We start from the raw sequence: 26,144 nt of genomic DNA on the forward strand, positions 1-26,144 counted from the left end.
GAGCTGATTAGAAACAATTACTTTATAAAACTAGCGAGCCATAACATGGAAGTTTAAGCTCAACTGCCGCTTCATTTCCTCTTAACCATTTAAAGCTTACAGTTCTGTGAAGGCCTGCTGATGTAATCATGTTATGAAAGTCGACTGAACGTTTTCGTTTTTCGGATTAATGTTCAATAAAAAACACTTGTATCAAAACATCAATCTGAATGAGGCTGTAGTCGACATTTTTCACCTTAAGCTACAACATGCCTTAGGTTAGAGAAACTCTGTGGCTGTGGCTTTAGACTGAAATGACTCTCTTTGTTATTTGCTGGCAGTTTATTGATTCTGCTGTTGAGTGAAAAGCATAAGTCTTCCTTTAGTTCAGAGCGTCAATTGAACGAGTGAAAAACATCACTTACAGCCCCACTGCGTATTACTACATGATCTCTAATTGTTGGACATTGATACATCTTCAGAAAAATAATTATTAAAGGTGGTTCTTCCATATTTTTAATGTTTTTAGAGCACAAACCAAACACTAGAAAAGCACTCAGAGAGCGCAGACCCCTCCAAGCATATTGAGACTGTCACCAACAGTTTGGTCCGACTTTAATGTTATACTCCCTTTCAGCAGACTGTCTGCTACAATTTGGTGTAGGTTGCAGGTTTGAAAATTGTGATGACCCAGTTCATATTTCATATTCCAGATCTTAGTATCCAGAATATTGCCAGGATCTGGATCGTACTTTTACATCTGTCAGAAATTATGGTGACCTTGTCTTGTATTGTTTTGCAAAGCAATCCAACCATTTATGGTGGAGTTATATACACATATGGTGAAAACAGCCCTATCTCACAATGATAATGAATCCTTTAGAATATTCCTAGACCTAGACGGTGATCTGGATCACCTCCAAAATTGAATCACTTCTTCTTTATCCCATTTTGAACATTTCCTGACAATTTCATCAAGATCCATTTGTTACTTTTTGAGCTATGTTGTTAACAGACAAACTCCTCCAAAAACATAATCTCCTTGGTGGAGGTAATAATCCTCAGATTGATAAAGAAATCTAGTACTTTTGATCTACTTTTGAGCACTTTTGATGCTCTTGTGAAAGTTGCAGTGAGTTATCAAACCTTTACGATTCCTGCTTCTTTAAAAGGATGCAGGACCTTTTTCTGGCACAGAACCAGCCACATGCTTCAGCTTCAGTCACCTGTAATGAGAACAATCTGCTCGGCTGAAATGTCTCTTTACAAGATGCTTAATTTCCACCAGACTTTGAGGCTTTATGGAGAAGAGTATATGCTGTGGCCTCAGGCGGCCGCGGCCAATGAAAAGTCAAATTTCTCCCTCAGGGATCAATAGAGCATCACGAATGAAGCAGTGACTATCATCCGTCCTGACATGGGTCAAGGAAGAGCAGCACAGAGCTGTCCAAAGGACCGCAGTAATCCCTCTATCTGTGCACGCTGCTCTGTGAGATCTGAGAGGCATGGAGGGAATAAAGCAGAGATTTAGACACCCAATATGTCAAACAGAGAGCAAACAAACCAATGGCGATAATACGTCGAATTTATCATGACTCATGACTTAATATGTCAATATAAGAGGCTGCTTGTGCGCATCACTCAGCAAAGTCCTGTAACATAATAAGCATCGTGGTAACTCTGCCTTCATAGGGGAGGAAAGATGTTTACGTTGTCTCCACATCCAACTACCCACAACATCACATTATCGACCAGCACTCTCGAACCAGGTTTTCTGTTCTCCCCTCTCTGTTGCATAATTAAAGGGGGCCCAACAAAAGCAGACTCATGTTGTCCCAAGATTATATTACAGGGTCTTCAAGGACAACAATAGTCTGAATTTACAACTGGCTCATAATGCACATCGATCAGCACGGCAGTGTAGTGACACTTTACCAGGCTGAATGGATGAATGTGGAGCCTGTGTGACATCTGTGAGCGCAGAGCGGTACATCTCTTAAAAGTAGGCCCTTTTTTTTTCTCCCTTTTTTTTTTTTATTCCAACAACACAAACTGGACAGAGCCAGTTTATCCCGCGCTGCACATATTACATCATCTAGGTAGAGCTGGGTATCACACTGCAATACTTTTTCAGCTCTCACTGTCTTGTGCCCATATTGGGCCCTGTCAAGAGCTGAAAGTTGGCTCTGAATACTTGTTTCAGATCCCGTCAGCTACTACCTAGAGCGAGACATAGTTCCTTAACTTTGTAGTGTAACATATAACCCCCCCTGGTTTTTAATAAAACTTGCACTACATGAGTCATAATCCTACAAAACACAGTTTAGTCTGAGGTTTAATTTGTAGTGAAATTTGTGATTAAATCTCTGAGCTAATTAAATGATATGGAAGCGCAATTATCAGCTTTACGTCTCAGTGTTAATGGTAATGATAGTGCAAAGAATACAGTCTGATAATCCTATATTTTGAGCATCCCTATCTGTAAAAGCTTAATAAGCTCTGGAAATGCTTCATTGGAGTGTGACTATATAGGACACCTTCAGCAGCTTCAGGCCAGGCCAAAAAGTGGTATCCCAATAATCAATCAGCACTGCTGATCAAAGCTGCATCCTTTCAAGAAAGCATGCCAGAGACAACAACAAATCCTGGATCCCTCCTCTGCTCTTCTTTAATTTATGTGCTCTTTGTGTATTTTAAATAACTGCAAAGTCACAGGCTGACCTTCAGTTAACAGGAGGCTGACTCTGTTGAGTGAGAGAAGTTGGCTAACTTTCAATTAGTGCCTCAACACTAGCGGGATAATAAGTGAGATATAAACTGTAATAAGTGAAGCTCATCCTCATTAATAACACTTGAATAGACAGAGGGCCAGCAGCAGGATGTGACCCCAGAAGAAGAGACTGAGCTCTTTTAAAAAGGTGAAAATGTCAGTGACGCATTACGTTTACATCACCAAAGTCAGTTTCAGAGTTGGCTGCGTGGCTGTTTTTAGTACTCCACTAGGGCATCCATGTTCTGAGATGTCCTGTATCATCATATTTTCCTCTATGATGTTGGGACTTGTGTGTTTAAAGTGTGTGTCAGGTGTCAGGTTAGCAGCGGCTAGCTACATCAGCGGTGTCTATGTGGAAATGTCTGACTGGTCCTCGGTGATTCACTCAGGATGCAAATACAAAAGGATGGGATGCTGGGGACTTCGTGTGCACACAGCACTAAAGCAAGCTTATATAAACATAGCGTTAAAATGACACGGTGGTGTTCTCCCTGTAATGAGACTGACACCATGATTAAAAGACAGTCAAAAGCGGAATGACTTACCACAGATGCAATGAAATGACCATGTCTTTACAGTTCTTGGCGCAGAAACAATTGAGGGGGTCTCCCTTCACTGGGCAGAGATTCCCAGCTCCTCAAAGACAAACGGCCTCCATTAAAGGGTCCACATGGAATATATGGTTTCTTCTTTTTGGGTAGGAGAGCTGTGAGGGGGCTACAACATTATGGAAAGTCAAATTAAAAAGTGCTGTGTTTGCCTGTTTCCTTGAATGCGGACTGTGATGCTCAGCTCAGCTCAACTGCACTCTGCTCGCTCCTCCCTGCAGCAAGATCGGGTTTGAGCGGGAACAAATAGCAGGACTGGATCAAAACCGTGGCGGCTGCGCGCAAAACACGGCGGCGGAATCACAAAAAATATGGATCCGGATCCAAACATTGATTTGGCAAATTTAAACTGTCTCTCATCGAGCACGAGAGTTTAACGTGCGCGCGAGACATCAAGTACACAACGGAAGCCAATGAAGACTTCAGCCATATTTGTAGTTATTGCGGAGGACGCCTGTGTGTTTAATCACATGTGAATCGACTATGTCTGTAATGTGTTAAGTAAAAATTCCAGGACGAATCAATGACCGTATTTTGAGACACACAAAAGTCCTCTGATAGATAGGCTACTAATCCATTCCGACCGCCATTAATAGGCATTAATAGAACAATAGAAAAAAACGAACGTCACTAGTGATAAGTCACTCACCATATGACCAACACAAGCATGTCAAACAGAGATGAAACATACCACAGTCAAATACGTACACAACTCCATCATCCAAGAGGTCTAAAAACACAAATTCTAAAATATGATTTTAAGTGTCCGTGTGTAACAGGTTGGCACGAACACACACAAAAAAGTTCATGGCCTCTGTAGAGCTAACAGAGCGTTCACATTTTGGTAATGCCGGTGAGCGACGTTTCATTATTGGAGACTGTAGATTCAGAGTGGGATCACAGCGCTTCAGTTAGTGTTGCGTTGCGCAAGGCACGCCCAAATCAACATTTTTATTGGTTAAATTTGGGGGTAGGACTTAATAATAACTGATCTTATTCATGGTAGCTTTTAAGTTTTAAGAAAATTAAATTTATTCTGCATATCCAGAAGTTTTCAATGCACAGAGTTTAACTGAAGCTGGATGTGGCCGTCCTCTGCTGGCTGAGCGCTGCAGACTTTCTTTCTGAGCTATTACCCGATGGATACAGGTGTACCCCTTGCGCTGAATCAGATTACAAGACTTTAAAACTCGTTTTAAATGATTATCTGAGACAATATAACAGTGGCGGCGCGCAAGCAAAGCAGTTATGTACTTTTTGATTAAGTCCAAGGACAAAAAGTAGCTCAACTAGGTCCTGTAATGTCCATCACACGACTAAAGAAGGCTAAGACTGGCCGGTTTCTGTTGTGCACCTGCCATCTACTGCGCATGCGAAACTTTCTCGTGCACACCAGAACACCAGAAACATTTTTTTTCTGCCTACGTCCCTTTAGGGGCCCCGTGGTTTAGCCCTCTTGTCCTTTGTCCGAAGAAGTGCAAAAGCTTACAGCACCTGGTATTCCCAGGCGGTCTCCCATCCAAGTACTAACCAGGCCCGACCCTGCTTAGCTTCCGAGATCGGACGAGATCGGGCGTGTTCAGGGTGGTATGGCCGTAAGCGAGGAAATTGGGAGCATACAGGCTATATCAACATAGCTTAATGTGGTACTTGCACCATATGAGGAACGTGAAGATCCAAGAAAGCCAAATCTTCACACTGTGCGCCATCTTGATCAGTTTGGTGCTGATAACTGCACCTTCCCCCTTTTCCCAACAAGATAGAACCCAGTAGTACTGCAGCAAGTTTCAAATAGTAAATAATCAAATTCACATTATAGAGGCTGATTAAAAAAAACCTCATCACAATCCAAAAAACTGTTCTATTTTAGTTACATACTCTGTAGCATAAAGCCATTGTGGTTAGAATTTGTTTTAGATAGTGGTGTCCTCTGGCGTAGCCTTTACATAATCAGAATCAATCGTGCACCACCATGGCCTTTTTTTCCCTTTAATTTCCTGTAAACTGAGCAAGGTCGGCACTGAGGTCAACTATCAATATACATCAATATCGCAACAGTTTGGACAAAGTTTAATAAAGACCAGAGGAATGATGTGGCACTTAAAGGTTGATGAGGTGGCAGCAGCTGTAGAGAGACCACAAACTCCTTATCAAGCTACTTTAGTTCAGAGCTAAATTAATCTTCATAATCCCCACTGTGTGTGAAAACCCCAGGAGTGCACCAGTATCTAAGATACCATGGCACTGAGGCCCACACTAATGAGCAAACCGACACACAAAACATAACTGAGCCTATTCAGGCATTAAATGTAACTGGACCCTATCAGACTTCTGGTCTGCCTGTTTCTATTCAACACAGCAGCAAATATGAGTATGATGCTTTCATTGATACCTGGGTCACCCTGTCACCTGCTATGTTTACAAAGTAACATGAGACAGCCTGAGAGCGAGGATCACCAAAAACTCTTCTCATCTGTCTGTCTCAGTCCTAAAAAGGTTGGGTATCAGATTTCATTGCTGGTTCACCCAACCTGATCTCTGACATGCCCTAATTTAAACTTTTCCTCATCCTCATAACTTGTCATTGCCAGAGCAAACCTGTGACCTTGAGACTTTGTAATGATTAAAGGAGTCACTTCCAGCCTTTATCATTGCTGTACATTGAGTGGATTGCATAAACACTACAGAAGATTTCTTTTGATAAGTTTAAAGAATCAATATAGAAGTTATGTGTTATAAACCTATAGGCTACAATTCTGAAGGTCACTTTATTCTTTCTACAAACTTATACTTTGCTGTTATTCTTTCTCCAAGATATTCACAGACAAGCACAGCTATACAGTGTAACAGCCATAACTATAGTGTAACTCCACTCTCATTTATTTATTTTTTTGTTAATAAAATCTAATTTTCAGTCAGTTTTCATTCAGCCTTTGCTTAAAAGATATTGATCAATTTTAGTCTCTACTCATTTTGACCACTACATAAATTGTTAATAAATGTATAATTTCTGTGGTATAGTTATCAGAAAAAAAGTGAGTATCTGAGCAAACATTGCACAATTTGGTAACAGAAGTCATTGAACAGGTTTCTGTCGTAACGGGATGATGAAACAGGTCAGCTGACCGATGACGTTGATTGGGAGTAAATTCTCGGGAAGGAAGCACATTCAGTGTGACCGAGCCGGCGAGAGGTCGAAAGAGGAGGAATAAAGTCTCGTGAAGTCTGTGGAAGGCTCATCAAGAAAAAGGTGAGGCACTATTTAGTTGAAATTAAGTGTTTTTGTGTATAAATCAGAGGGTTTTATCTCCCCATACGGCTTAAAGTACATGTCTGTGCCGGCTGGTTCCCTGAACGCAACGTGGTCCGGTGCTGGTGTTCAGTTTCCGGACGTACCACTTTTTAAGCTTAAAAGACCAAACAATTTTTTAAACTTTAAAAAATACTCTAATGTAACTTATTTTTTACGCTTGTAGGTATCACATGTGGACCGTTTTTCTTCTCTTGGTCAGGCACGTTACGCCAGTCGGCATTAGGCCTGCCAAAGAAACCGAATTTGACGATTTCAAAGTTAAATTCATGTCATAACCGGGAAATGTAAAGTGTCAAGGCACCAATTTTTATTTTTTATCATAGTAAAGTATTATGTAATGGGTAAAACTACCGTTAGTCAGGTATGTAACAATGCCGGTGCCATTATGGTTGCGCAACACCAAAGTGAACTCCCTCTAGTGGCTGAATGAGGTAATAGAAATATTAAACATGTTAGACCAGAGCAGTAGAAAGAAAGTTGAGACCCACTCTCATAGATTTAAAGTTGTTAAAGCACTTAACTGTAAATTTCTAACTTATAATTGCTCCGTGTGTTTTCCTTCCAGAGAAACCATGCCTGGAGATATTGCAAAGGGAAAGAAAGCCTTCGTCCAGAAGTGTGCCCAGTGCCATACTGTGGAGGATGGTGGAAAACACAAGGTTGGGCCTAACCTTTGGGGTCTATTTGGACGTAAAACTGGCCAGGCGGAGGGCTACTCCTATACTGATGCAAACAAAAGCAAAGGTAAGGATTTGACACATTTATTTACAGTTTTAACAGTCAAATTAGTTTTCCTGTGTTGTAGATATCATATTTACTGTTTGTGCTAACTTAAATTCCAGGCATCATCTGGAATGAGGACACCCTGATGGTTTATCTGGAAAACCCCAAGAAATACATTCCAGGAACAAAGATGATCTTCGCTGGCATCAAGAAGAAGAATGAAAGAACTGACCTTATAGCTTATCTCAAGTCTGCAACTTCATAGAACATTTCACCTGTGCTTTTTTTTCTCTCTTTTGCCAATTTTTTTGTCCTGACAAACTGCTTGAGACCACGACTCGTCCTTCTTTCAAAATCAGGCAGAAAGGCAAGCAATCTGAGTGATGTTGGCATGATATTTTTGTCACAGCTGTTTCTCTGTTTCTGATGTGATCCTCCTATTGATGGAGTAAATGATATCCCCTGGTTTTAACAGGTTACTTTTCTAAGATAAATTATTAAACCATATACTGTGTATTCAGAATGTAGAGACTGAAAGCTGTGTGTTGTTTTGTTGAGTATCATCCAGTGTTTTTTCTCAGTTGTTCTGATCATCAAGATGTCTTAATAATTGTTCAAATAATGAATATGCCTTTTCTGCTTTCGAGTTTAATACCTCATCAGCCTTTTAATGCGTCATTTATCAAGTCCTGAAGTAAAATAAATTTGACACTAAAATATTTTTGTTTGTTTTCTATTTTCTGAAAAATATAAATGTGTTCACTGAATGTTTTGTATAATTTTAGCTAAAACAGGATGTTTGACATCAGTCGAAGATAAATAGCTATGATTTTATAATTCTGTCTTCTTCTTTTTTGATGCATTAGCATACTCAGCAAAGAATTTCTCAGTTGATAAATAACCTCGTTCAACCAGTGCAATGGCTGTTTAGTGCCAGTGGTTCAAAGTAACAGTGTGACAGATTATCAGAGGAGAGTTGTCTTCAAATAGTTGAAGAGATTTGACATTGTAGTCATAAAGAGTGAATCTGAAGTACTTAGGTAGATGTTAACAATGCATATTGTGCATAATTTTTTAGAACACTGGTGATACTCTTATGCAGCTAGGCCTCAGTTGTGAGAGTGTTATTTTGCAGGGGGAAAAGTTGGCAATACAGCACTGCTATTGACAGAATACAATATATTCAATACTGAAGGTGTCCAACCTGGAGGGCATCCAGCTCAACATGTGACAGACTTTGAATAGACGTCACATCAACTGGTTCATCTTCATTGCAATATGTGGACTATGACTCCCTCTAGCGTTCAAATGTCCCACTTGCACACACTTACCCATAATATAAAGGAATTTGGTTTCCTGGCATCCCTCTGCCAATGAAAGTCGCTGTTGCATAATGAAACAATATAGGCCAACTACTTCAAAAGCCAAAGTTAAGAGGGTTTGCAGAATCTGTCGGATATACTTTGGCACATATTTTTTTTTCTGTTTTCTCTTTGATAAATCGTGACAGCATTTAGTGGTACCATCAAAAGCGTTGAATACACTAGATTATTGGCGCTTCTGAAGCATATTCTTCCCATACACATCTCTACTCATAGCGACATTTTGCCTGAAATGAAGTCTAACAAATCTCCCGATGCACTGAATTATTGCTGAAAGTGATGAATTCCGTGGCACTCCATTTAACATCTTTATGTTCCATATAAAGTGTATTATTTGTGGTGCGATGATTTATGGTTACATCTTCGTCATCTCTCATAACATCATCATCATCATCATACTGAGAGCCTCTGTGAGGTTTAAATGTCCAGAGAGCTGACTGCTGAACAACCCGGAGCTCCCGTCTGTATGACGAAGTGAACGTCAGAGGGATGGAGCCAACCACAAACAGCGTCATTTGCTAACAAGAAGACCCAAACGACGGTGATGCTCGATAGTGGCTCTTGATGAGATTTCTAGTGTCTGTTGTAGTGTGCGTTAGCCTCTGTTTTCATCCGGACTACGCTGCTTTGATGTGCTTTAATGTTCTTAAATGAAGTGAACGGTGTGCAGATGCTGAGAGGAAATATGCTGGTGCGCAAAGGGAGTCTCCATCCCTCTCCTTACAGAGTGGAAACTGATTATGAAGCCAGGGCTCCAGGGGTGTTTCCAGTATAATGTAACTTGGAAGTTTCTGAATTGTTCTTCAGTTTGATCTCAAGTAAAGCCTCTCAGATGATATTTCCCTGCGCGACTTTATGGATTTGGACCATCTGAGGGACAGACATGGCAGTGCCAAAAATGCTGTTCTCTGACGTGGAAACTTTTCTGGACTCGCATCCCGAGTTATTCGAGGACTACCTCAACAGAAAGGGGAACCATGGCATGGTGGAGAAATGGCTCAAGAATCACCAAGCGTGCAAAAGTCCGGCGGCTGCAGCTCCCGCCGAGCCGAGAGAGGAGAAGAGCAACGCGTGCAAGGACAGCTGGGCGAGCAAATGTGACGGTCTGCAGAGGAGAGCCTCGCAGAGGGAGCTGCGCAAAACTTTCGCCAGATCAAAGGCTATCAATGCCAACAGGACATATGACGAACATGTTAACTCCAGGGCCCAGGAGCCCCTGACCAGCATGAGGAGGAGAGCTCTGCTGAGGAAAGCGAGCTCATTGCCCCCGACCACTGCGCACATACTGAGCGCACTGCTGGAATCCAGAGTCAACATCCCCCAGTACCCGTCCACGGCAGTGGATTTTAAATATTACCTCAAAGAACACAACGAAAGAGCTTTTTTCCTGGAGCTTGTGAAAGACATATCTAACGACTTGGATCTAACGAGTCTGAGCTACAAAATCCTTGTGTTTGTTTGTATTATGGTCGATGCAGACCGGTGCTCCTTGTTTTTAGTGGAGGGAACCGGCAACAAGAAGACACTTGTGTCCAAATTCTTTGATGTGCACGCGGGCACCACAGTTTTACCTTCAATGAATTCAGATGAAGTGCAAGTGCCGTGGGGTAAAGGGATCATTGGATATGTAGCTGAGCACGGAGAGACAGTGAACATTCCTGACGCTTATCAGGTGCCTGCTCCTTTTTGTGCATGCATGCTTGTGTGCATTTGCATGAGTCACTGAAGAAGAGAGGGAGAGAAGGAGGGGGGGAACCCAGACATGCAGGGAGACAGATAATTTCTTTCAGTCTGTCATTTAATCTGTCACAGGTGATTGATCAATCAAAGGCTGGAACAGAGCCCAGAGCAGGAAAACTAACACCAACGGTGTGCTGAGCAGAGCATGTGTCAAACACCATGTTCACTCAAACATGAATCATTCTGTTGTTTAGAAGTTAAACTGGCTGATCAAACATTCTCATTAGAAAGTAAAAACTGGCATCACACTTGTCTTAGCACAGCATCCCCTCCTCATGAAACACATTTGCCAAAGTTAAGGGCACATGTGTAATTTGCATTGCAATGGGACACTTGTTTGTTTTTTTGCACAGATTAGTTACACTACACACTGCAGCTCTCTAAAAGTAAAAGTGTTAAACTGCATTTTTTTTTTTGCAACAAGTGTTTCATGAATTCACTCTTTTAATGCTGTTTCTTCTTCTGGATTGCAGGACCGCCGCTTCAGTGATGAAATTGACAAGCTGACAGGGTATAAAACCAAGTCGCTCCTGTGCATGCCCATCCGCAACAGTGATGGGGAGATCATTGGAGTTGCTCAGGCCATCAACAAGTCTTCAACTGGAGAACTCTTCACTGAAGATGATGAAAAGGTAATCCCATTGCTTTAGTTTATATGTGCATGTGTGTGTGAGTGTGAGTATAAACGGACTGCTCAGTGACTGTCTTATTCTATCCATCATGGCTGAACCAGTCAGAAAGTTTGTTTTAATGTCTCTGAACTTTTTCTTTTTCTTGAATGCATCAACAGGTTGAGATCTAGTTGTATAATATAAACATGATAACCAACTTAAAAAAACTGAATATCACCTGCTAACCACAAAGATAGCAATGATGTCACATGAGACATGCTTTGATTCTGATGTTAGCGCCTAAGAGTAATGATGTGGTAAAGTTTAAAGAGTGGCTTTTGAATTTTTCACTTTTCACTGCCACACAGGCCGATTCTGTTGTTCAAAAAATGGATTTTAAAGGATGCAAAGAAGGAATTCTTTTCTTTTGTCCTTTTTTATAAAAAGTGGTTTATATCATGGCCTATAAGTATGAAACATCAGTAAAACATTCACACAGTGAAACAAACAGTGAGATCTACGATTTCAGTGGTCTGAAACTCAGCTGACTGTTCTTTCCTCAAGTTTTAAGATCCAGACATTTCAGATATTATTCTAAAGCAGATTCTTTGTGATGTCAAAATAATTATTTTTCAATTATCAAGACAGTTGTGTTGTTGTTTTTTTTCTTTTTCTTTTTTTTTCAGCATCAATATAATAGAGAGCTAGTAAGGACGGTGTAATAAGCATATTGCTGTTGACCAACAAAACAATACATTCACTTTTTCACAGTTGCAGCTGTACCAACTTTAGGATCATTTGTTAAGGTATATTGTTTACTTAATATAGTCGAGTAAGCATGCATAGCAGTGAAAACCTGTATCTTTCAAGTAAAAATGGCCTGATTATGTTGTTTTTAATTTTTTGTGACATTACTTATACCATATATCATGCAATATATGTACTTATTAAGAGCTCAAGTAAGTTTGGATGCTCTTGGTAGCTTTTGCATCCCTCTTATCTGTGGTGCCATCCAGACAACCTTTGTTTTTGTATGTAATACAGTTAAATCCTTGCCCATGTCTTCTCCTTTCACATCCTTTATTTTCAAAGTAATGACTAATATTTGTTGTCTAAAGATGCCCCTAAGCTTAGTGTAGCACCCCCTCCCCCAGTTGAGTCTCAGTTCTTCTGGTTTCTTGCTCCTCTTTAAGCATTTTTGACATTTTCAAGGTCAGAAACTTCCTCAGATCTCTGCTGTAATGCCACCAAGACTAACAACAACAACAAATGCAACACATTCTCCAATCTGTGAGAAACTGAGTTTCTTTTTTCTTTTTTTTACTGGTGTCTGACATCAGCAAAATGTTTCATCTGGTGGAGTTTTGGGATTCCCCTCTCTTCCAGCAAAGATAATCAGATTCAACACGTAGGCAGCTCCTAGTTGTGGGCGTGGGACAATGCAAGTAAATAAAATAAAGATTTCAATGCATTTCTTTTCCAGGGTTATTCTATTATTGATCAGACATATGATCCACAAGGACATGAGCTTTGTGGCTGCTTTCAGCTGCTTCTGCCTCAGCTCAGCCTGTAGATGGATCAGTCAAGTTGGCTTTCACATGAAAAGGAATGAATGTGATAAACTACTATAATATGTCAAAACAGTAGGTGGGGGTGTTACATTTTTAAAGATGAAAAAAGATGGGACATGAAAGCAAATCGCTGTTATTATACAGTTTTATTGTATTATGGTGGAAAGAAGCTGCAGTTTTTTGTTCAGAGAATGATTTTCTCCATAAATGACATCTGCACACTCCATCCATCGCTCATGATAGATGCAGATTGGAGGTTCCTTTTTTTTCTTTCCCACGTTTTCAGTACGTTTCACATTGCATTAACATCACACTAGTGCCTGGGATGGCTACAGCTGAATTAGTAATGAAATGCAATGCTAGCATCAGAGAGAACACAGTACGCTCTCTGCACAGCACAGCTGCAGCTCTGCTTTCATAGAAGACCTTGCAATAAGAAAGAGATCACACTTTTCAAGCACTGAGTGATACGCCAGCAGCAGTCATTACAGACTTATTACAACAAATGTCGTTCCCTATGTATAAAGCCTTAAAGGATATTAAAGCACATTATACGTCTCTCTTTGAATCCCACGCAGCCTTTAACGTGTCGTGTTGCCTCCCTGTAAGTTTGGATTCCTTTGGGGAGCTTTGATAATGGTTCACTCATATATAATTGCGTTATCTCATTACCATCTATGAAGTTATTGCCATAGACTGAATTTAGTATACTCTGCTTTGTAGCTAAACCTTGCTTTATTATCATTCTCATGTCAAAACATTTAAATACAGTTTTGCACAAGATGAATTCTTCAGGTAATGGTTTTTAAGGATAATTTTAGAATAAAATGCATCTTCCTCTTTGTAGATCTCAGTCACACAATGCAGTCCAACACATCTGAGAGTGCATTGTCAAGTAGCATTCTGTCGGCCAAACCCAGCAATACTGTTACAGCCACTTAAATACAGTTTCACAGTCATTAAGACACTTTAAAAAAGAATGATAGAATCAGGATTTTCAACAAACATCACTGCAACATGTGAATAAAGAATGCAAGAGAGGTGATGACATATCTCTACAGTGAGGACTTGATGAAAGCAGACTTAGCTGCCATGTTACTCAAAGCAAACACGTTAGAGGGTGTTAAGTTCAGTACAAACCACTTTTATTTATTTGTGTACCAGTGTTAAGAATGATGGAAAGAGTTGGAAAAAAAGGGGGGAGCAGAGTATGATATTTAGCAAGAAGTTTATGATACAGTGTTGTTTTAAGGAGCTTCAGGTTAGAATAGATAATTAAGTCTAGGGCAGGCAGGAAGCATCACAACTGTGGGGTTGACTGTGGTATTTGCATTTCTATCTCAGCGAAGTTAACCCTATACCGACGAAAGTATATCAGAGAAAAAATGTACGTTACTAATTTTCAAGAATTTGCATTAAGAACATTAAATTTGTGAGGCATTTTTTAAATCAAGTGTTTTCTGCAAAGAATGCATATTCACTAAAAACTTAAATAAAAAAGTTGCCAAAAGCACCCAATTTGTTTATCAAATGTGACACAAAAACATATAATAAACAAAGTGATATAGTGACAATTTTTGTGAATTTTGTAAAAAGGATTAATAAAAATCTCATTTTCAATTTTTTAAAATAATTTTCTGGATATTTTTTATGGGTCAGGCTTTTCAGGGTTAGAACATGAAGAGGACCTAAAACGGCTCCCTGGGGGATTCCAAGGGTGGAATTTAATGCATAGCGTTATACATTTTCAAATGTGGAGAAGAACTCAGAGGAAAAATTAAACACAAACCTTTTAAGAGCAACAACAGAGGAAGCTGGATAAGAAGAAGTTTAGTTGGTTGGTTGCATGAAGTCATATTTTTTCCCCTCAAAATGAAAACACCATGGACTCGTGTTCTGGTTTATCTTCCAGCTCTCTTTGTTGAAAGAGTCCCTGTGACTTCATAAAGATTTCATGTTTACTCCTCAAATGTTTACCACGATAAACCCTTATATTCACCCGAGGAACAATAAAAGCTTACAAGGACTTGACCTGTCTTGATGTTGCTGCACCTGTTTAGTTGGACCTCCCTCTGCTCCTAGATTTTTCCAGGTACCTGCAATGTGAATGTAGAACCGTTTAATTATTCATGGGTAATAGCTATTGAACAACACTCCTGGTGGGCTATTGGGTTTATTAGCTGGGATGTATCAGTGGGTATAAATTACAGCAGGTGTATTGGCGGCTTAAATTGAAGATTTTAAGTCAGAGATAAAAGAATTTTATGAAAACACAAACATCAAGTAGTTCAATAATGTTTGAATCGTTTGTGATGCATATTTCATCAAACACTGTTCAATCATCAACAACAGATACTTGTTTTATAGGATTTGTTAAGGTGTGGATTGCTGTTGCATGAATAATTGATGTCACTTTCAAGAGAAACAATTATTGCTAATTGTATTTTGAAAATTACTGTGTGTTTTGCTGACACAAGCTGGGATACGAGGATCAGAGAAAATGAGGAGGAACAAAGCAAAACAATGGCCTCGCCAAGCCATACATGTTGAGTGAACACAGATAAGTGAGGGCAGAAAGGATTGGGGCTGTGATTTTCTTTGGCTTGCCTCTTATGACATTCCAGTCGTAGAAAAGGAAGTCACAGAGGTTGTAGAAACAGTCTGTCCCTTCGGCCTCGGCCACTTAGTTGTGTTATTAAACCACTCTTTACTGGTCAGTCCACAGGTCTCTCGGCAAAAACGTCTTGTTTGTAATGCAACCTCTTGTAATGGCCTCCCTGACAGAATGTAATTAGAGAGAGCAGTGCTTTTCCTGAGTTCCACAGGCAGATCCATAGCCAGATCCCTGAAGTCCTACTCGCTAATGAATCTGCTCCTGCTGGGCTATTGATGGCCGCTGTCTTTCTGGGAGACAATTATTAGAGAATTCCAGAGGACAGCTGAAATAGCATCATGCATGAGCATTGTCTGTTTGAGGTCTGTGGAAACGAGCGCATGAGGTGCTTGATTATGTGTGATGATTGGATGGAGTGCATTAAGTTAATTTGCTTATTAGTGCAACAGAGTCATATTTCATATCACGTAATGAGTAGAGAGGCCCTTGGTGTGATACTAAATGATATGGCAAAGCATGACTCTGTCTTTGTGATGTTTGTTGGTTTTATTTTGCAAATAACAGAATCCTGGTCTACCTCTAATTGTGTGTGAGCGTGTGAGAAACCGCTGTTACATGAGTGTCCACTTCAGGCTGTTTGCAAAAGCCAGATGTCAAGTTTTACAGCAGTGTTAAACATGTTTACAGCCTGGTACAAAGAAAACTTGTTTTTTTTTCTGTAGCTTGTAACAATATTCCTCCATGCTGTACTTGGGTTATTTTTGTAATTAACAATCTGTTAATGCTAAATTAAGGCCAAGAGTTTGACAGAAGTTTGCATAGAGATGCTGAAAGCACACTTCATCTCCCCCTCTTGCCTGTTTCTACACTGACTGAAAATTAAGTTGTGCCAGCTTCTGATGTTGAAAAATGAATCCAGCACAGAAAAAGTTGCAGTTCTTTAAGTGTCCACTTGAGGCTGGCCTCAGAAGCCTAGAAGGTCCCTTTAATACCCCTTCAAAAATTCCCATCTTTGGAGCAGCATGAAGAGCATATATGTAGTAATTTCAGGAACTTCAAATAAGGGCTGAACGATTTTGGAAAATAATGTAATTACCGTTTTTTTTGGATGTATATATATATATATATTTTTTTTTTTTTTTTTTTGGGGGGGGGGGGGGTCTTTTCCATTATTCACTTAACACAAGCTAAATATATGATACTTTCAACAAATAAAAAATTCTGTATTGTAGGCCAGGCCTACATGTTATGATGATATGAGATAAACTGATGTATGAATTGATACTAATAACATATCTTTACTTAACTTTTTCAATCACATTACAATACTGACTGACTGATTTAACTTCAAACCTTGCAGATGTGTAACGTTTGTACCATAAAAACAGCATATTGGCATTTGCTGGTTTTATAAGGAAGAACAAGTACAAGCTACTATTTAATTTCCTCCATGTACATGAAACTATTTATTTTTAATTGCAGTATTTACAATCTGACAGTTTCGTTCTGTGACATTGCAATGTTGGTTTCAATTTGATTAATTGTTCAGCCCTACTTCACATCAATGATAATAGACTTATCTTGATGTTTAAGGCAGTTACTGTAGTATAATGTTGATTGTAGGGGTAGGAGTGGAAATATTCAGAGGTGGTAGGGCTGCAAGTGTAAGCACAGCACTGGTGCAGGGCAGGTTTAAACTGAAAATCCTGAAGCTCAACTGGGAGGAGAGTCAGCTCATTGAGAATTGTGAATGATGCATGGGAAATATGGATGTGAAGTGTCTCAGGTCGTCTATTCGTTTGACAGGTGGGTATAAGCTCACAAGGCTTACCTTAACTCCATTTAACTCAAATTTATCTTATTTTTTTAAATACAGTGACTGCCAATGGGCTGCTAATTTAGAAACCAATGAGTGATGTCACTTTAACCACATCCACTGAGAAAAACATGCTAAACCAGTCTCTTTTTCTTTTTTATACTTATAAACATGTACACTTTCCCACACCGCTGTTCTCTAAATGTACTTCCTCATTCGTCCCTCTTTGAGTTCTGATGGCCGTGCTACCTTAGCAATAAAAGCCGAGTAGCTAACCCTGTTGCCTAGCTTGATGGTTGAGCGGAATTGTAGTAATTAGAACAGGGTTTCTTGACACTTTCCTTTCAGTGATGCCATTTTTAGGTCTACGGTTATCATCAGCCCCACTATTAGAGCTGTCAGCTGTGAAGTGAGTTATTAGTTCCTCTATAATTACAATACACTGAAACATTAGCGTATTTCCAACTCTTTGTCTGATAGAAGTATGAATCAAATGTGAATAGTCAGCATATTTCTATTAGTTTGATGGTACCGGGGTCTCTTCTCTTAGCCTTGCCCAGATAGCCTACTCTTATATTTTAGTTACCAACCTTTCCTCTTATCCTCGCAGTGCCAAAGGATTGTGTTTGTGGTATGTTCATTTGGGACTGATGAGTAACTGATACATTATCTTTTCTGAAAGGTGAAACAGATATCCCTGTATCAACGTCCACAGCTGAGTAACTTCCCATTCATGTATTGTTGTAGTGTCCCTACCCTCAGGTCACCCTGAAGGATGGTAAATATTAGTGGGTTTGTTGTACTGATTGTGTTGTTTACACAGCAGCCAGATGCTAAAGATAGATAACTAAACAAAGAGGCGGCGGGAGGAAGCATTAAACCTAAATTCTATTGATTCCACGTTATGGGGGCTGAGTGTCTTTCAGATAAGGCTGCGATGTTTGGTGGTTGGAGTCATATAGAATTCAGCCTGTGTATTTACGTCCCAGGTGTCTGGAGCAGCCCTCTCTCTTCTTGCCTAGTGATGTTCATTATGAATCAACTGGGCAAAGGAGGAAAAAAAGTACTTTGATTAACACACCAGTAAGAGGTTGATTCAATTTCAGGATACATATCAGCTCCAGTCGTTTGGCCACATCAAGTGATTACATTATTAATGTGAAGAAAATATGAGTGAAAAAGGAACTGATACCATCAGCCCAAGGCAGAGTATGTTACACTATCAGTCAAACGGCAAAACGTCAGTAGAACTGATTTATTTGTTGTAGCGAGTAATGACGCCATAAGAGACTATTTCTTACTTGTCCCAATTAAAAAGACAAGTTTTCCTCTACATGATAAAATGTTTTTGTTTTGTTTTTTTCAGTTGAAACAAAATATGTTTTGTTCTCCAAAAGCTGCTTTTTTTCCTTAAGTGTGAAGTCTTCTTCTACACTTAACCACCTTTTCTGGTTCTTTCCATCCTTCTTTGTACACTTCCTCCACATGTACATGAGTAGAATTGGGTCAAACAACTGAGTCATTTTCATATGAATGACGCACCTCCTTCTTTTCCCACTGTTAAAAAATGAAACCAAAATACTCTGACATTTGTGCTGGTTCAACTTTGGAGCCAAGATATGTAAACAAGTTACGTGGTTAATTGAGATTAATGTCACTCCTCTTCGTCTAATTTAAACACACATTTACTTTCCTGTTGAAACAACAAAGTTTCCTCAGGCTGGTCCAGCTGAACATGATTGTCTATTCTTGGTGAAGAAAACACTTCACTTCTGTGTTTGTTGTCTCACCTTTCCCCTCGGTTTCTTTTTTGCTCTGCTAATTCAGTAACAAACACTTCAGGACTTTATGTTTGTCAACATCATGTCACACCCCTTTGAGAACATCAAAACTATTTGAGATGTTACTTAATGTTCTTCTTTGGCCAAAATGGAGGAGGCAGGCTTTGTAACCTTTACTGCAGATGGTCAATAGCTTTAAGTATTTTGGCTTCATTTTGGGGGTGCTGTTGTGCTGTCCATGTTTTGACACAGTCTATGGATGAGCCTATTGACGGGGCAGTGTTTGATGAAACTCAACAAAACAGATCTCTGAAAAAAGTGTCAGGTTTTCTTTTCTTTTCTTTTTGGAGACAGGTTTGTTGTAACAAAACAGTGCAGACATCGTTGTTGTTTACTGTCCACAGGTGCTGCAAATGTACCTGCCTTTCTGTGGTATCGCCATCTCCAACGCCCAACTCTTCGCTGCCTCTAGGAAGGAGTACGACAGGAGTCGGGTAAGGCCAGGATTATAACCCCCACCTACCCATGCCTGGGATCAGCATTACTTCCTCCCCCCTGGTGCTGACATGGAGGCTGAGTATCGATCAGCAGCAGCCCACTTGCTGCCACTGCAGTGGGGATCACAGAGCAGCATGCAGCCCTGCATGGACACTTCTCTGGATGTTTTCTGAGGAGGGGGGATGGGCCTGTTTCCTCACTGTGGGACCTGGCCCGGGTTCTAAATCTCCCAGGGAATGTTTAGAGATGCACTAATTCATGTCACACATTGATCTGTGATGGAAGAGAACATAATGAGAACACAGCTGAGTGAATAGATGAGAGGAATGAGCAGAGCTCCCTTTACACCGTATGATTTTTATGTGTTTGTGTATTAAATTGGATTGGCAGCACCTAAGATAAAGAGCCTAATTAACTTTTATTGGAGAAACTAATCATGTTATATCGTCCTGGTGCTTTATGGGTTAAGGATAATTGTGAAAATCGAGCTCTAACCGCTGAGCAAGGCAAAGCAAAGCATCGTTATTGAAAGAATCTCTGTATTACCTGCAGACAGATTTCAGCTCAGGTTGCTAAGTGGTGTCTTTTTCTGTGGCTGGTGTTCAGGCGCTTTTGGAGGTAGTCAATGACCTGTTTGAGGAGCAGACTGACCTGGAGAAGATTGTTAGGAAGATCATGCACCGTGCCCAGACATTACTAAAGTGCGAGCGCTGCTCTGTTCAGCTGCTGGAGGACATTGAGTCACCGGTACTGTTTCTTTTTCTCTCATCGCTGTCTGTTTGAACGTTTCTGTATGTGCATGGTGTTCTCTCTATCTCTCTCTGATATTTTTTACCGGCGTGATCTCCATGAAAGTTTTACTGACTTCTTTCCTGTTCAACTCACTCAGGTGGTGAAGTTCACCAAATCCTTTGAGCTTCTGTCCCCTAAATGTAGTGCAGACACTGAAAGCAGGTATGTAAAAGTGTTTCTGTCAATCTACTCACGTCCTCAATAACATGACAAAAAACATTTCCTTTTTCAGCATCTCTCATTCTAGCAGCTTTTTCACTAAACAGGCCTATCAGAGCTGTTTGCCTTTGGCTCCACAGCACCTTTACATTCTGCACAGCGACTTGTTTGAGTTGTAAAGCTTCCATCAAGGACAAAAAGTGAGAGGAGTGCAAAAAAAGAAAGAGTATTCTGTAGTGCGGTGGGAGTAATATGGGTTGTGAATAAAAGACATACTGTAGGAGCTCTGCTTAATTGGGTTTTGCTGCTTCTCTCTACTGCTGGGCTTGGCTGAGTGGAGAAACAGAGGCTTAATATTGTGTGGGATGTTTATGGATGAAAACCAACACTGAAAGGAAGGAAAATTATCCCTGAGTCCTGCACTTCTCCTAACTGATAAGGTCACTTGCAAAACCAGCAACAGAATAAAACATAACAAGTAGGTTATAAGTATTAATGAAAGAAATGGAGTTGTACTTCAAAAATAAAAAGCCAGCTTGTGATTTCAATAATGAATTTCCTCTAAAAACAAATATACAGAATCCATATGATCACATTGTCAACCAAAGGTTTACATCAGAATAACCAGGGCCGCTGTGCATGATTTATGGGTTTAATAAGTGAATAAATTCTGTGTCAAAAGGCGAGCACACTGTCAGATCTCTTGTGAGCCTCACAATCCCCAGCTGCCCACAAATGAGAGGAGAACGTTGAGGGAGTGCACAGTGCTGCTGGTGTCTCAGATGCAGAAATACGACTGAAATGAGAAAAGAAACAAGAAGGTAAAAAAGGGAGTAACGCAGCTAATCATCACACCCATGAAGTTTATTCCCCATCACGCCGTGGGTTTCACATCCACACACGCGGCTGCATCACCAGATCAAAGGGATTCACAACATCTGACTCCAGTTTCTCCCTGTCTTTGTTCAAATCTTGAAAGACAAAGCGAGCTGCAGCAAGCGTTTACCTTTCTTTCTACATTAGAAAGTAAAAAAAGTAAGCAGCAGATTCCTGCAGCAAGTTTGGAGTCTGTGCAGTGATGCAGGTGTTTCTGTGGTACAGTGAGGGGGCGTTTGGCGACGAGGAAGACAATCGCACAATTAACTTTTCATTGTTTCATAAGCTGCAGGAAAAGCTTACTGACACAAACTGTATGAGAAGTTCATTAAATTCAAGTCAGTGTAAAAACAGGGTCAGAAAGGAGGTATAAAAGCTTCTCGTTCAGGTGTGAAAGAAAATAAAACTGCTTTTACTTGAGTAATAAAGAAATATCTTCATAAAAAGATTTTCAATCAGAGCCATGTTTGATTTGTTTAAGACTCAAACCTCCCCTGAGAAAATACGAGCGGATAAATTAGGTTCAATGCTTTTTTTTCTGTTTCTTTTATCTTCTTTTTTTTCTAACCCCTAGTTTCAAAGACAGTATGGAGAAATCATCCTACTCAGACTGGCTCATCAACAACAGCATCGCAGAGCTCGTTGCTTCCACAGGACTACCCGTGAACATCAGCGATGCCTATCAGGATCCTCGCTTTGATGCTGAGGTAAACACACAACAGCTCGCCTTTCAGCCACAGCATTACAGAAAAACAGGAGTAAGAAAAATAATGTCTTCTGCTTGGTGCAGAGTGGTGGTCAGTTCAACCTCTGCTGGATGCTCACACTGTAATGTCACATGCGAGTCGATGAGGTCTCATGGGGTTCATTAAAGGCTGTGAAAGTGCCTGGGGAGTGATGTTAGGATGATATTTAACATGGAAATATTCTGATGAGCACACAGAAAGGTTGACATAAAGCTGAATATGTGACTTTAACATCCATCCCTGAGCTGTTTTCCAGTTTGTGTAACTGTTCAAGATGATTTCCCGACACTTTTGTCTGAATTAATGAAATTCAATCCTTAAAGCCACTGTGGGGATTTTTTTTTAGCTGACTTTGGAACAAGTAGTGATACTTAAAGGATCATCAGCAACATGATTGAAATGTTTGAGTTGTAACTTTTAAAGCCTGTAGCAGCTGGTTGGTCTCAGATCAAGTAACAAACACGCTTACAGATTTGTTTTGATTTAATATCTTTGAAGCAAATATTCACACTGATTGATATATTTGATGAGATATTTTGAGGTAAACGTTTTGTTCCCAAATCAGCAGCTTTAACTGCCTTGTTTAAAATCCTACTATCTGTTACCTGATCTCAGTTAGATTACAGCCGCTGCACCATAAAATGTGATTTTTCATATTTATTACTCCAGGGTATTATTTTATGTCAATATGACAAAAGATTACTGAAGTTGTTGTGATAACCCTTAATAATAAGTTAGCATTACGTCAACTACAAAATACATTTCAACTTGAAAATCTATGTCCAAATAAATCAGAAATGGATTTCGACTTGACAATCAAAGAATTCAGGTGGGCATGGGATTAAAAAGTTATCACCCAGAATGCTTTTGTGAGTTGTGGTCTAAAAGTTGTTGTCACCATGAGTGAGATCGGAGTGCAGTGGATATGAGAGCCTCAAACTGTTTTGTGAAGCTACAACCTTCAAGTTAATTTCCTGGATGTTTCAGTTTCAGTTTATTTTGGACAAAGAAAACAGTTAAAAACAAAAACAGTCAATTTAAGGGTACATCATCATACCACAGTTGCTCATAAATACTAAATAAAGAATTCAACGTGTCCGAAAAGGAGTAGGAAGAAGCAAGCTTTTCATGTCTTACCCCCACCTACTCTCCCTCTATATTAACCAAAATATGTTCGGTACTCAAAACCCTCCCCCCACTCACCCCCTCACTCATCCACCCGTCCATTCATTCAAAGGTGTGGCGAATTACTGGTTCTTAGAAGTTCCACTTCCAAAACAAATCACATTCATAAACACATATATGAATGTGTTTATGAATTACATTTTTTTTTGTCACCGCAAGTAAGGAGGGTACACTATGGATATAAAACTCTACTGCACAATGAACAGTTTAACGTGTGATTTCAGACTGTGTGAGCCTGGCAAAAGGTGTATTGTCAACCCTCAGTGTAAGGGAACAGGTGTCTGTGCCTCATGGTACAAACCTGACTTTTGAACCACATAATACAGACCTGGTTGTCTAGGAAATATATACATGTCAAATGTTCTGAAGAAGTTAAGGTAACTAGCAAATAAAATTTACATTTACAAAAATGAAAGGTTTAAACAACTAAAACCTTCAGTTGAGTTGAAATAATTAATTATTTCAAACAACTACCTAAAGAAGTAGCGTTAACTAACAAGTCGAAATAGATCAACTTAGTACAGGTTTGAAACAAGACATCTTATTTAACCAAGACAACTTCTGTTGTGTTAGAGCACAAAAAAATAACATTTTGAGGCAGCCCTTTACATCATATTTTTATGTTGAAACAACAAGTTACATTTAACAGTGTGACTATATAAAATATGTCACCCATTGGTGTCTAAAATATGCATTTGGCGATCAAAAGTGGCCTGGGACATACCAAAAATCCTTATTTGATTAATACCCCAACTGAATGGATACCAGCAAAGAGGTAGAGGTAAAAGGCCTTTAGCTACCAGGCACAATAACTACAATCAACCCACCTGTCAGCATAGTCAGCCACACCGTTGTTGCCTGATTTTGTGTAAATTGAAGAGATAAATTAAGTGAAATTCATTTTTGCACCAGGCTGTACATATGGTTATTTGTTGAAAAAAAGAAACAGTTGAATAGGCTTTAATAAGGTTTCCCTCACTTTTTGGGGCAGCCTCAAGTGGATATTTGGGGAACTGCACAACCAAAGTGACTTTATAAAAAAAAAAAAAAATAGCCATTTACTTTCTTTTTACCTGTTCAAGCCTTTTACTGCTAATCTTAAGGCTTTAATTTTAGATTAACTCTAACTTTACATAATTTGTAACTTGTAGATTTTCTTTTGAACTTCTAATGCAGCACCATTTCTCAGTACTTTTTTGAGAATTATTCTGGGAAAGTTTATCTAATCAATAAATTTGATCAAAGAGATTAAATTATTTAAAGAAATGTTTGGTACGGACATCATACTTTCACTGTGACTCTTTTTAGGCGGACCAGTTCTCGGACTTCCACATCCGTTCGGTCCTTTGTGTTCCCATCTGGAACAGCAACCACCAAATCATCGGTAAGTTGACCAATGGAGCTTCATTTGGTCTTCTTATTTGTTTAACGTCTCCTAGAAATGTTTAAAAAATGGGGTGTTCTTTTGATTAAATGTTCTTGTTAACCGTGCTTCGATGGCTTTCCCAGAGGTGAGATCATATCCCATTCAGAGAGGGACTGATGTTTGGTGATAAACCTTTGCTCAGGCTTAGTGTTACACTTTAAAGATGTTGGACGTGAAGGTCAGCCTCTGTGCTGTTCAGTACATTTTCCCCCAAGATACAATAACACAAGTTGACAACCTCTGCTGAAACAAATATCACAAGTGTAACCAATGAAAAGTGGAACCAGACCATAGGGCAGTTTTGCTCATGAGCTTACATACAGACTGATCATGTTTAAGTATTCATCGTGTGGCTCTCATATGCACTCAGAATGTAGGTCTCCAATTTCCTTTGCTGCATTCTGGTCAGTACAGGAGAGGAGAGCTGAGGCGGCATCTGTGTGATCTGCTCCACGCTGCACCATCACTCCACACTTAGACATGGACTTCCCTGTTTCTGGCTGTATTCTCTGTGTTTGTGAATCAGCCCCAGGCCTCAACACCACACTGACACTCTGATAAATCATTGATCTGCGCTTTGGTTTTAGTGCTGGATATTGCAGGGAGGAGCAATGATAGCAACTCCGCTTGGTCCGCTGAGATCTAAAGCAGGAAGTCATTACTTTTATCCCAGTGCAAAGTGATCAGCATTTCTGCTGGAGATGGTCCGTTCAGACCTGTGTTTGCTTCTGTGTGTGTGTGCGCTGCTTATTTATTTATTTTTTGTGTGGGTGTAAGTGCATTTGTCAGGGAGGGAAGAAGAGTAACAGAAAGAGTGAGGGGAGAAAGAAATGCAGTGTGCGTGGGCGGCACCTGAGGATCAAGTGTGAGAAAACATTATACAAACAAAGCAGCGGGAGATGAAATTCTCAGGTCGAGGACACATTAAGTTAGAGTGAATATCCTTTTGTCATCTGCCAAGGTTACAGACAGCTGCTTCAAAACGCAGCCTGATAAACGATGGTGTGCCAACAACAGTAAAAGACATTCAACAACAAAACATCCTCCATCAATGCACTAAAAATGTATTTTTTTCATATAGCAGTTGGTTGCCAACCTATACGATGATTTCATCCTTTTAGAAAATGTTGATGTGGATGGAAATTCAATCAGTTTATTCAATTCAAATTTGAGTTAAAAGTACATGATAACATCATAGAGCTGAGAAGATTAATTATAATTTAATAAAACTTACATGAAAATTAATTTTAGTTGTTTACCTCTGCTGATTTTCACACTTAATAAAATTAAATAACCACTTGGGTGCTTCTTTTTTTAACCTCTAAGAGATAATTCTGCACAGTGACGTGTTGTTTAATTACCTTTAACATAATGTGTGAGCGACATAAGGTCAGTCTCTGTCAATTAAATATCTGCACATTATCAACGAAGCCTGGATGGGTTTTTTAATTACATGATGAGTGAAGCATTTAAACGGGCAATACTGACTACTACACGTCAGTCCTTCTGGACATTTAATGGATAAGATGGGAATAATTCAAAGTAATTTCC

General features: G+C 39.7%; 3 protein-coding genes and 1 non-coding gene across 7 annotated transcripts in view; 2 read left to right on the forward strand and 2 right to left on the reverse strand.

Annotated features, from left to right (window-relative positions):
* osbpl6 (oxysterol binding protein-like 6) overlaps positions 1 to 3,570 on the reverse strand; it is a 38,021-nt gene extending 34,451 nt beyond the window's left edge. For all 4 annotated transcript variants that reach the window (XM_074694201.1, XM_074694199.1, XM_074694200.1 and 1 more), the window contains exon 1: positions 3,298 to 3,570. The gene's annotated coding sequence lies outside the window, so the exon portion shown is untranslated. The remainder of the gene's footprint in view (positions 1 to 3,297) is intronic.
* Positions 3,571 to 4,842: 1,272 nt separating this feature from the next.
* On the reverse strand, positions 4,843 to 4,961 carry LOC141808925 (5S ribosomal RNA). Its single transcript, XR_012599940.1, has one exon. It is a non-coding gene; the product is annotated as a 5S ribosomal RNA (ribosomal RNA).
* A 1,500-nt stretch (positions 4,962 to 6,461) lies between these two features.
* Positions 6,462 to 8,105, forward strand: LOC141808621 (cytochrome c-b). Its single transcript, XM_074695289.1, has 3 exons — positions 6,462 to 6,610; positions 7,239 to 7,417; positions 7,516 to 8,105. Exons 2-3 carry the CDS (start codon positions 7,246 to 7,248, stop codon positions 7,659 to 7,661), a joined length of 318 nt encoding a protein of 105 aa, XP_074551390.1. The 5' UTR covers positions 6,462 to 6,610; positions 7,239 to 7,245; the 3' UTR covers positions 7,662 to 8,105.
* Positions 8,106 to 9,383: 1,278 nt separating this feature from the next.
* pde11a (phosphodiesterase 11a) overlaps positions 9,384 to 26,144 on the forward strand; it is a 42,019-nt gene continuing 25,258 nt past the window's right edge. The window contains exons 1-7 of the mRNA XM_074695288.1: positions 9,384 to 10,450; positions 10,992 to 11,150; positions 19,316 to 19,405; positions 20,016 to 20,156; positions 20,299 to 20,363; positions 21,811 to 21,943; positions 24,476 to 24,551. Coding sequence (XP_074551389.1) covers positions 9,662 to 10,450; positions 10,992 to 11,150; positions 19,316 to 19,405; positions 20,016 to 20,156; positions 20,299 to 20,363; positions 21,811 to 21,943; positions 24,476 to 24,551 — 1,453 coding nt within the window. The 5' untranslated portion in view covers positions 9,384 to 9,661. The remainder of the gene's footprint in view (positions 10,451 to 10,991; positions 11,151 to 19,315; positions 19,406 to 20,015; positions 20,157 to 20,298; positions 20,364 to 21,810; positions 21,944 to 24,475; positions 24,552 to 26,144) is intronic.

This window comes from Halichoeres trimaculatus, unplaced genomic scaffold (genome assembly GCF_033239565.1).
Source record: "Halichoeres trimaculatus isolate MK-OKI-2021-1 unplaced genomic scaffold, fHalTri1.1 fHalTri1_scaffold_19, whole genome shotgun sequence".
NCBI classification, from domain to species: Eukaryota; Metazoa; Chordata; class Actinopteri; order Labriformes; family Labridae; genus Halichoeres; species Halichoeres trimaculatus.